This window comes from Petromyzon marinus (assembly GCF_048934315.1).
Source record: "Petromyzon marinus isolate PM22_M1 ecotype Great Lakes invasive population chromosome 84 unlocalized genomic scaffold, UKy_Petmar_22M1.pri1.0 chr84_unloc.8, whole genome shotgun sequence".
NCBI lineage: Eukaryota > Metazoa > Chordata > Hyperoartia > Petromyzontiformes > Petromyzontidae > Petromyzon > Petromyzon marinus.
The window spans coordinates 19,339-30,000 of record NW_027422645.1 but is presented as its reverse complement, the minus strand read 5'-3'; the positions used below and the strand labels follow the sequence as shown (position 1 = coordinate 30,000).

At 53.7% G+C, this 10,662-nt stretch overlaps 1 protein-coding gene across 1 annotated transcript in view; it reads left to right on the top strand.

Annotated features, from left to right (window-relative positions):
- Positions 1 to 10,662, top strand: part of LOC142908510 (solute carrier family 15 member 4-like) — a 53,220-nt gene that overhangs the window by 29,616 nt on the left and 12,942 nt on the right. The window contains exons 7-8 of the mRNA XM_076059244.1: positions 2,447 to 2,545; positions 4,213 to 4,381. Of these exons, the coding sequence (XP_075915359.1) occupies positions 2,447 to 2,545; positions 4,213 to 4,381 (268 nt within the window). The remainder of the gene's footprint in view (positions 1 to 2,446; positions 2,546 to 4,212; positions 4,382 to 10,662) is intronic.

Below are 10,662 nucleotides of genomic sequence, written 5' to 3'. Positions count from 1 at the left end.
TGTGCTGTGTGTGCTGTGTGGGTGTGCTGTGTGCTGTGTGTGTGCTGTGTGTGTGTGGGTGTGCTGTGTGTGTGTGTGCTGTGTGTGTGCTGTGTGCTGTGTGTGTGTGTGCTGTGTGCTGTGTGTGTGCTGTGTGTGTGTGCTGTGTGTGTGCTGTGTGTGTGCTGTGTGCTGTGTGTGTGTGTGCTGTGTGCTGTGTGTGTGCTGTGTGTGTGTGCTGTGTGTGTGCTGTGTGTGTGTGTGCTGTGTGTGTGTGTGCTGTGTGCTGTGTGTGTGCTGTGTGTGTGTGCTGTGTGTGTGCTGTGTGTGTGTGTGCTGTGTGTGTGTGTGCTGTGTGTGTGTGTGCTGTGTGTGTGCTGTGTGTGCTGTGTGTGTGCTGTGTGTGTGTGTGCTGTGTGTGTGCTGTGTGTGTGCTGTGTGTGGTGTGTGCTGTGTGTCTGTGTGTGCTGTGTGTCTGTGTGTGCTGTGTGTGTGCTGTGTGTGTGAGTGTGTGTGTGTGTGCTGTGTGTGTGCTGTGAGTGTGTGTGTGCTGTGTGTGTGTGTGCTGTGTGTGTGCTGTGTGTGTGAGTGTGTGTGTGCTGTGTGTGTGTGCTGTGTGTGTGTGGTGTGTGTGTGTGTGTCTGTGTGTGTGCTGTGTGTGTGTGCTCTGTGTGTGTGTGAGTGTGTGCTGTGTGTGTGAGTGTGTGCTGTGTGAGTGTGTGCTGTGTGTGTGTGTGCTGTGTGTGTCTGTGTGTGCTGTGTGTGTGTGTGCTGTGTGTGTGCTGTGTCTGTGTGTGTGTGCTGTGTGTGGGTGTGTACTGTGTCTGTGTGTGTGTGCTGTGTGTGTGCTGTGTCTGTGTGTGTGTCTGTGTGCTGTATGTGTGCTGTGTGTGTGTGTGCTGTGTGTGTGGTGTGTGTGTGTGTGTGCTGTGTGTGTGTATGCTGTGTGTGTGTATGCTGTGTGTGTGTATGCTGTGTGTGCTGTGTGTATGCTGTGTGTATGCTGTGTGTATACTATGTGTGTTGCTGTGTGTGTATGCTGTGTGTATCCTGTGTGTATATTCTGTGTGTATGCTGTGTGTGTATGATGTGTGTATGCTGTGTGTATGCTGTGTGTATATTCTGTGTGTATGCTGTGTGTGTATGCTGTGTGTATGCTGTGTGTATGCTGTGTGTATGCTGTCTGTGTATGCTGTGTGTATATGCTGTGTGTGTATGCTGTGTGTATGCTGTGTGTGTATGCTGTGTGTATGCTGTGTGTGTATGCTGTGTGTATATGCTGTGTGTGTGTGTATGCTGTGTGTGTGTATGCTGTGTGTGTGTATGCTGTGTGTGTATGCTGTGTGTATGCTGTCTGCTGTGTGTATGCTGTGTGTATATGCTGTGTGTATGCTGTGTGTATATTCTGTGTGTATGCTGTGTGTGTATTCTGTGTGTATGCTGTGTGTGTGTATGCTGTGTGTGTATGCTGTGTGTATGCTGTCTGCTGTGTGTATGCTGTGTGTGTATGCTTTTTGTGTATGCTGTGTGTGTATGCTGTGTGTGTGTATGCTGTGTGTGTATGCTGTGTGTGTATGCTGTGTGTGTATGCTGTGTGTGTGTGCTGTGTGTGTGTGCTGTGTGTGTGTGCTGTGTGTATGCTGTGTGTGTATGCTGTGTGTGTGTGTGCTGTGTGTATGCTGTGTGTGTATGCTGTGTGTGTATGCTGTGTGTGTATGCTGTGTGTATGCTGTGTGTATGCTATGTGTGTATGCTGTGTGTATGCTGTGTGTATGCTGTGTTTATGCTGTGTGCTGTGTGTGTGTGTGTATGTTATGTGTATGCTGTGTGTGTATGCTGTGTTTATGCTGTGTGTATGCTATGTGTGTATGCTGTGTGTATGCTATGTGTGTATGCTGTGTGTATGCTGTGTGTGTATGCTGTGTGTGTGTATGCTGTGTGTATGTGCTGTGTGTATGCTGTGTGCTGTGTGTATGCTATGTGTGTATGCTGTGTGTATGCTGTGTGTGTATGCTGTGTGTGTATGTTGTGTGTGTATGCTGTGTGTGTATGCTGTGTGTATGCTGTGTGTGTGTGTGCTGTGTGTGTGTGCTGTGTGTGTGTGCTGTGTGTATGCTGTGTGTGTATGCTGTGTGTGTATGCTGTGTGTATGCTGTGTGTGTGTGCTGTGTGTGTGTGCTGTGTGTATGCTGTGTGTATGCTGTGTGTGTGTGTATGCTGTGTGTGTGTGTATGCTGTGTGTATGCTGTGTGGGTGTGCTCTGTGTGTATGCTGTGTGTGTATGCTGTGTGTGTATGCTGTGTGTGTATGCTGTGTGTATGCTGTGTGTGTATGCTGTGTGTATGCTGTGTGTGTATGCTGTGTGTATGCTGTGTGTATGCTGTGTGTGTATGCTGTGTGTATGCTGTGTGTGTATGCTGTGTGTGTATGCTATGTGTGTATGCTGTGTGTATGCTGTGTGAGACAGATGCAGAGTACGTACCTTCTGCAGAGTCTTCACCTCAGGGTGCCAACGTTCAGCAGTCACACAGCAGGCAACAGCACCAGCAGCCTGGAGCACATCGTGGTGGGTGGGTGGTGGTGGGTGGTGGTGGTGGGTGGGTGGGTGAGTGAGTGAGTGGGTGGGTGGGTGGGTGAGTGAGTTGGTGGATGGGTGAGTGGGTGGGTGAGTGGGTGGGTGAGTGAGTGGTGAGTGAGTGGGTGGGTGAGTGAGTGAGTGGGTGGGTGGGTGGGTGGGTGGATGGGTGGGTGAGTGAGTGGGTGGGTGAGTGGGTGGGTGGGCAAGTGGCTGAGTGAGTGGGTGAGTGAGTGGGTGGGTGGGTGAGTGGGTGGGTGGGTGAGTGAGTGGGTGGTTGGGTGGGTGAGTGAGTGGGTGGGTGGGTGGGTGAGTGGGTGGGTGAGTGAGTGGATGAGTGGGTGGGTGGGTGGGTGAGTGGGTGGGTGGGTGGGTGAGTGGGTGGGTGGGTGAATGAGTGGGTGAGTGGGTGGGTGGGTGGATGGGTGAGTGGGTGGGTGGGTGGGTGAGTGAGTGGGTGGGTGGGTGAGTGGATGGGTGAGTGAGTGGGTGGGTGAGTGAGTGAGTGAGTGGGTGGGTGAGTGAGTGGGTGGGTGGGCAAGTGGCTGAGTGAGTGGGTGAGTGAGTGGGTGGGTGGGTGAGTGGGTGGGTGGGTGAGTGAGTGGGTGGTTGGGTGGGTGAGTGAGTGAGTGGGTGGGTGGGTGGGTGAGTGGGTGGGTGAGTGAGTGGATGAGTGGGTGGGTGGGTGGGTGAGTGGGTGGGTGGGTGGGTGAGTGGGTGGGTGGGTGAATGAGTGGGTGAGTGGGTGGGTGGGTGGATGGGTGAGTGGGTGGGTGGGTGGGTGAGTGAGTGGGTGGGTGGGTGAGTGGATGGGTGAGTGAGTGGGTGGGTGAGTGAGTGAGTGAGTGGGTGAGTGGGTGAGTGGATGGGTGAGTGAGTGGGTGGGTGAGTGAGTGAGTGAGTGGGTGAGTGGGTGAGTGGATGGGTGAGTGAGTGAGTGAGTGGGTGAGTGGGTGTAGTGGATTGGGTGAGTGGGTGGTGAGTGGGTGAGTGGGTGGGTGGGTGTGTGAGTGAGTGGTTGTGGGTAGCGGGTAACGTACTGCACTAGTAACCCACTCACGGCCAACACCGCCGGTGACGATTCTCTGAACCGGTCCTGGACCTCCCCTAGGTCGACTCAGCCTCAAAGGAGTCACCTGGTGCAGCTACATTGGCAGTTCTATAACGTAGCTCCACCCTCCCTCTCCCCCCTCCCTCTCCCCCCTCCCTCCCCCCTCCCTCTCCCTCCATCTCCCCCCTCCCTCTCCCCCCTCTCTCTCCCCCCTCTCCCCCCCCCACTCCCTCTCCCCCCTCCCTCTCCCCCCTCCCTCTCCCCCCTCCCTCTCCCCCCTCCCTCTCCCCCCTCCCTCTCTTCCCCCTCTCCCCCTCCCTCTCCCTCCATCTCCCCCTCCCTCTCCCCCCTCTCTCTCCCCCCTCTCCCCCCCCCCACTCCCTCTCCCCCCTCCCTCTCCCCCCTCCCTCTCCCCCCTCCCTCTCCCCCCTCCCTCTCCCCCCCTCCCTCTCTTCCCCCTCTCCCCCTCCCTCTCCCCCCTCCCTCTCCCCCCTCCATCTCCCCCCTCCCTCTCCCCCCTCTCCCCCCCCCCTCTCTCCCCCCCTCCCCCCTCCCCCCCCCTCCCCCCTCCCCCTCCCCCCCCCCTCCCCCCTCTCCCTCCCCCCAGTTCCCCGCGGCGTGGCTGGCTCTAGGCAACGTGCTACTTCTGCTGTTGCTGCTACCGCTGTCAGAAGGCTACTGCTTCCCCTGGCTGAGACGTCGTGGGGGGCTCCCCTCGGCCCCCCAGAGAATCGCCCTAGGCATGGCCTGCAGCCTGCTGTCCGTCAGCGCCGCGGGTACGCGTGTGTAGCTGTCTGTGTGTAGCTGTGTGTGTGTGTAGCTGTGTGTGTGTAGCTGTGTGTGTGAGTGTGTATGTGTGTTAGTGTGTGTTAGTGTGTGAGTGTGTGTGTGTAGCTTAGTGTGTGTGTGTAGCTGTGTGTAGCTGTGTGTGTGTAGCTGTTTGTGTGTAGCTGTGTGTAGCTGTCTGTGTGTAGCTGTGTGTAGCTGTGTGTGTAGCTGTGTCTGTGAGTGTGTATGTGTGTTAGTGTGTGTTAGTGTGTCAGTGTGTGTGTGTAGCTGTCTGTGTGTAGCTGTCTGTGTGTAGCTGTGTGTAGCTGTGTGTAGCTGTCTGTGTGTAGCTGTCTGTGTGTAGCTGGCTGTGTGTGTAGCTGTCTGTGTGTAGCTGTGTGTGTGTGTAGCTGTCTGTGTGTAGCTGTCTGTGTAGCTGTGTAGCTGTCTATGTGTAGCTGTCTGTGTGTAGCTGTGTGTGTAGCTGTCTGTGTGTAGCTGTGTGTGTGTGTGTGTAGCTGTGTGTAGCTGTCTGTGTGTAGCTGTCTGTGTGTAGCTGTGTGTGTGTGTAGCTGTCTGTGTGTAGCTGTGTGTAGCTGTCTGTGTGTAGCTGTGTGTGTAGCTGTGTGTGTAGCTGTGTAGCTGTGTGTGTGAGTGTGTGTCTAGCTGTCTGTGTGTAGCTGTGTGTGTGTAGCTGTGTAGCTGTCTGTGTGTAGCTGTCTGTGTGTAGCTGTGTGTGTGTGTAGCTGTCTGTGTGTAGCTGTGTGTAGCTGTCTGTGTGTAGCTGTGTGTGTAGCTGTGTGTGTAGCTGTGTAGCTGTGTGTGTGAGTGTGTGTCTAGCTGTCTGTGTGTAGCTGTGTGTAGCTGTCTGTGTGTAGCTGTGTGTGTGTAGCTGTGTGTAGCTGTCTGTGTGTAGCTGTCTGTGTGTGTAGCTGTCTGTGTGTAGCTGTGTGTAGCTGTCTGTGTGTAGCTGTGTGTGTAGTTGTGTGTAGCTGTCTGTGTGTAGCTGTCTGTGTGTAGCTGTATGTGTGTGTGCAGCTGTGTGTGTGTGTGTGTAGTTGTGTGTGTAGCTGTGTGTGTGTAGCTGTCTGTGTGTAGCTGTGTGTCGCTGTGTGTGTGTGTAGCTGTGTGTTAGTGTAGCTGTCTGTGTAGCTGTGTGTGTGTAGCTGTGTGTGTGTGTAGCTGTGTGTGTGTGTGTGGCTGTCTGTGTAGCTGTGTGTGTGTATAGCTGTGTGTGTGTGTGGCTGTCTGTGTAGCTGTGTGTAGCTGTGTGTAGCTGTGTGTGTGTAGCTGTGTGTGTAGCTGTGTGTGTGTAGCTGTGTGTGTGTGTAGCTGTGTGTGTAGCTGTGTGTAGCTGTGTGTGTGTAGCTGTGTGTGTAGCTGTCTGTGTGTAGCTGTGTGTGTGTGTAGCTGTGTGTGTAGCTGTGTGTGTGTAGCTGTGTGTAGCTGTGTGTGTGTGTAGCTGTGTGTAGCTGTGTGTGTAGCTGTGTGTGTGTGTAGCTGTCTGTGTGTAGCTGTGTGTGTGTGTAGGTGTGTGTGTAGCTGTGTGTGTGTAGCTGTGTGTAGCTGTGTGTGTGTAGCTGTGTGTAGCTGTCTGTGTGTAGCTGTGTGTGTAGCTGTGTGTGTAGCTGTGTAGCTGTGTGTGTGAGTGTGTGTCTAGCTGTCTGTGTGTAGCTGTGTGTGTGTAGCTGTGTAGCTGTCTGTGTGTAGCTGTCTGTGTGTAGCTGTGTGTGTGTGTAGCTGTCTGTGTGTAGCTGTGTGTAGCTGTGTGTGTAGCTGTGTGTGTAGCTGTGTAGCTGTGTGTGTGAGTGTGTGTCTAGCTGTCTGTGTGTAGCTGTGTGTAGCTGTCTGTGTGTAGCTGTGTGTGTGTAGCTGTGTGTAGCTGTCTGTGTGTAGCTGTCTGTGTGTGTAGCTGTCTGTGTGTAGCTGTGTGTAGCTGTCTGTGTGTAGCCGTGTGTGTAGTTGTGTGTAGCTGTCTGTGTGTAGCTGTCTGTGTGTAGCTGTATGTGTGTGTGCAGCTGTGTGTGTGTGTGTAGTTGTGTGTGTAGCTGTGTGTGTGTAGCTGTCTGTGTGTAGCTGTGTGTCGCTGTGTGTGTGTGTAGCTGTGTGTTAGTGTAGCTGTCTGTGTACCTGTGTGTGTGTAGCTGTGTGTGTGTGTAGCTGTGTGTGTGTGTGTGGCTGTCTGTGTAGCTGTGTGTGTGTATAGCTGTGTGTGTGTGTGGCTGTCTGTGTAGCTGTGTGTAGCTGTGTGTAGCTGTGTGTGTGTAGCTGTGTGTGTAGCTGTGTGTGTGTAGCTGTGTGTGTGTGTAGCTGTGTGTGTAGCTGTGTGTAGCTGTGTGTGTGTAGCTGTGTGTAGCTGTGTGTGTAGCTGTGTGTGTGTGTAGCTGTCTGTGTGTAGCTGTGTGTGTGTGTAGGTGTGTGTGTAGCTGTGTGTGTGTAGCTGTGTGTAGCTGTGTGTGTGTAGCTGTGTGTAGCTGTCTGTGTGTAGCTGTGTGTGTAGCTGTGTGTGTAGCTGTGTAGCTGTGTGTGTGAGTGTGTGTCTAGCTGTCTGTGTGTAGCTGTGTGTGTGTAGCTGTGTAGCTGTCTGTGTGTAGCTGTCTGTGTGTAGCTGTGTGTGTGTGTAGCTGTCTGTGTGTAGCTGTGTGTAGCTGTCTGTGTGTAGCTGTGTGTGTAGCTGTGTAGCTGTGTGTGTGAGTGTGTGTCTAGCTGTCTGTGTGTAGCTGTGTGTAGCTGTCTGTGTGTAGCTGTGTGTGTGTAGCTGTGTGTAGCTGTCTGTGTGTAGCTGTCTGTGTGTGTAGCTGTCTGTGTGTAGCTGTGTGTAGCTGTCTGTGTGTAGCCGTGTGTGTAGTTGTGTGTAGCTGTCTGTGTGTAGCTGTCTGTGTGTAGCTGTATGTGTGTGTGCAGCTGTGTGTGTGTGTGTAGTTGTGTGTGTAGCTGTGTGTGTGTAGCTGTCTGTGTGTAGCTGTGTGTCGCTGTGTGTGTGTGTAGCTGTGTGTTAGTGTAGCTGTCTGTGTAGCTGTGTGTGTGTAGCTGTGTGTGTGTGTAGCTGTGTGTGTGTGTGGCTGTCTGTGTAGCTGTGTGTGTGTATAGCTGTGTGTGTGTGTGGCTGTCTGTGTAGCTGTGTGTAGCTGTGTGTAGCTGTGTGTGTGTAGCTGTGTGTGTAGCTGTGTGTGTGTAGCTGTGTGTGTGTGTAGCTGTGTGTGTAGCTGTGTGTAGCTGTGTGTGTGTAGCTGTGTGTGTAGCTGTCTGTGTGTAGCTGTGTGTGTGTGTAGCTGTGTGTGTAGCTGTGTGTGTGTAGCTGTGTGTAGCTGTGTGTGTGTGTAGCTGTGTGTAGCTGTGTGTGTAGCTGTGTGTGTGTGTAGCTGTCTGTGTGTAGCTGTGTGTGTGTGTAGGTGTGTGTGTAGCTGTGTGTGTGTAGCTGTGTGTAGCTGTGTGTAGCTGTCTGTGTGTAGCTGTGTGTAGCTGTATGTGTTAGTGTAGCTGTGTGTGTGTAGCTGTGTGTAGCTGTGTGTGTGTAGCTGTGTGTAGCTGTGTGTAGTTGTGTGTGTAGCTGTCTGTGTGTGTAGCTGTGTGTGTGTGTAGCTGTGTGTAGCTGTCTGTGTGTAGCTGTGTGTGTGTGTGTAGCTGTGTGTAGCTGTGTGTGTAGCTGTGTGTGTGTGTAGCTGTGTGTAGCTGTGTGTGTAGCTGTCTGTGTGTAGCTGTGTGTAGCTGTGTGTAGCTGTGTAGCTGTGTGTGTAGCTGTGTGTAGCTGTGTGTGTAGCTGTGTGTGTGTGTAGCTGTGTGTGTGTGTGTAGTGGCAAAACAACCCCTACCTCCTCGCGGTGCCGGACGGGCAACTCTGTCGTGGACAGCGCTGTGGGGGGAGTTCCAATTTTGATTGGCTCCTCCCCTCATGGCATATGTGTCCACCACAGGGGCTAAACGGGGGCTCTGGACGGGTGCGAGGGGCTGGTAACCCCTCCACCTTCAATTAATTACCACAAAACCACGAATTAAAGTGAAATATGTAACAACTAAGCTTGTGCCGGAGGCCCCGGGGGGCCAGGCGTCTATGACGTCTCCTGGCCAAACCCCAATTGGCGGAGCCAGGAGATTGAATACCTACCCTCGGGGCTACTCCAGAAACAACGAAAAGCCACTACGGGTGGCCACGTGGAATGTTCGAACGCTCACTGCAGAGGAGAGGCTGCCACTCCTCTGTCGGGAGCTGGACCGGTACCGCCTGGATCTATGCGGCATTCAGGAGGTCCGGTGGACCGGCTCTGGCTCCTGCCACCATGAGGGGTGGACAGTCCTCTACTCGGGGCAGCAGACTGCCAAACAACAGGGTGTGGGTCTTCTTTTGAACAAAAGAATGAAGGGGGCGTGGGAGCGTGGCGGTGAGGTGTGGGAAGCTGTAAGCCCCAGGCTACTTTGGGCTCGCCTTCCCATCAACCGGAGGCGAGGAATGGTGGTCGTGGTTACTTATGCCCCCACCGAAGATGAACATCCGTGGAGGGATGCAGGCAAAGCCGATGAGTCAGATGCCTTCTATGACCTCCTGTCACAGGTGCTGGCTAAAGTGGCCCCTCGGGATAGAGTCATCATGTTGGGTGACTTCAATGCCCGAGTTGGTCATGATACTGGCACCTGGTCTGGAGTGATTGGAGGGCATGGGCCAGATCAGCTCAATAACAACGGTAGGAGGCTGCTAGATTTTTGTGCAGCCCATGGGCTTGTAATTACCAACACGCTGTTCCGGCATCGGCGCATCCACACAACATCATGGATGCATGCCGGGTCCAAGCAAGAACATCTGCTGGACTACATAGTGACGGACCAGCGAATGCGAGCTCATGTCCTTGACACCAGGACCTACCGTGGAGCTGATCTGCCCTCTGACCATCGACTAGTCATCTGTAAGATGCGCCTGCCATTCTTCCACTCCGGTGGTGGGTGTACACCCAGGACCCCATTCCAACCTAAAGTGGCCTGGTCTCAGTTATCTGATGAAAGTTGCAAGCGAGAATTTCATCATCGCTTGCGGCTGGGATTGGCATCGTCCCCGACTCCTCCTGATGTCGAGGGTAAATGGGCGAGGTTTAGGACTGTGACTCATGCAGCTGCCATGGCTGCTTTGGGTACGCGGTCCAGACCTCCCCTGAGACCCTGGCTGACAGAGGAGTTGTTCAGGATGGTTGAGAAAAAGCGACAGGCCCACTGTCATCGGCTACAGAATCCCACGTCAGAGAATGAGGAGGCTTACCGCAGCCTTCGCTCGGAGGTTCGGAGAGCTGTGAGGCGCTGCAAGGATGGGTGGTGGTCGCGGGTTGCTGAGGAGATGGAGTCTGCCTCAGTGGCCCGTGATCACAAATCTCTATTTAACTCCATCAAAAAAGTAACCTGCAGCGCCACACCTATTACCATCATTAGGGGAAAAAACGGTGATCCAATTTCCGTCCCCCAGGAACAGGTTCGCAGATTTGCTGAGCATTTCTGTGAGGTCCTGGGGGAGGGAAAATCCCTCAGCCAGGAAAACATCGTGGCACAAAGTGAGGATGACCCTGCTGAGGCTGCGGTGTCTCAAATATTGGATGAAGTCACCCCCTGTGAGTGGCTGGCTGAGGTGCCATCTGCTGAGGAAGTATTGAAGGCGATCCGGAGTCTGAGACCAGGAAAGGCAGCGGGCAGAGATGATCTCCCAAGCGAAATGCTGAGGGAGGGTGGCGTTTGTGCACAGACTGCCCTATATGACATCATAACAACAGTCTGGACCACTGGACGGGTTCCGCAGGATTGGAAGGATGCCCTGGTGGTCCCCCTTTTTAAGAAGGGGGACCGCACAGACTGTAACAACTACAGGGGCATCTCACTCCTCAGTGTGCCGGGAAAGGTCCTGGCAAGGATTATTCAGCATCGCCTTGCCAGGCACGCTGAGGAGAGGCTTGCGGAGCCCCAATGCGGTTTCAGGAAAGGGCGGTCCTGCACAGATGCCATATTTTCTGTCCGTCTGCTACAGCAGAGGTGTAGGGAATTCCAACAAGACCTACATCTCTGCTTTATTGACCTGGTCAAGGCCTATGATACCATCAGTAGGCCTGGGCTCTGGGTCGTTCTTCGTGCTTTTGGAGTACCTGACCCTCTGCTCACGATCATTAAGGACCTTCATGATGGTGAGCGGGCCCGGGTAAAACTACGTGGCCGGGAGTCAGAGCCATTCCCTGTACACCTTGGGGTGCGACAGGGATGTCCTCTGGCTCCCACATTATTTAACATCTATTTTGACCACGTGGTTCGTGAAGCCTTCAAT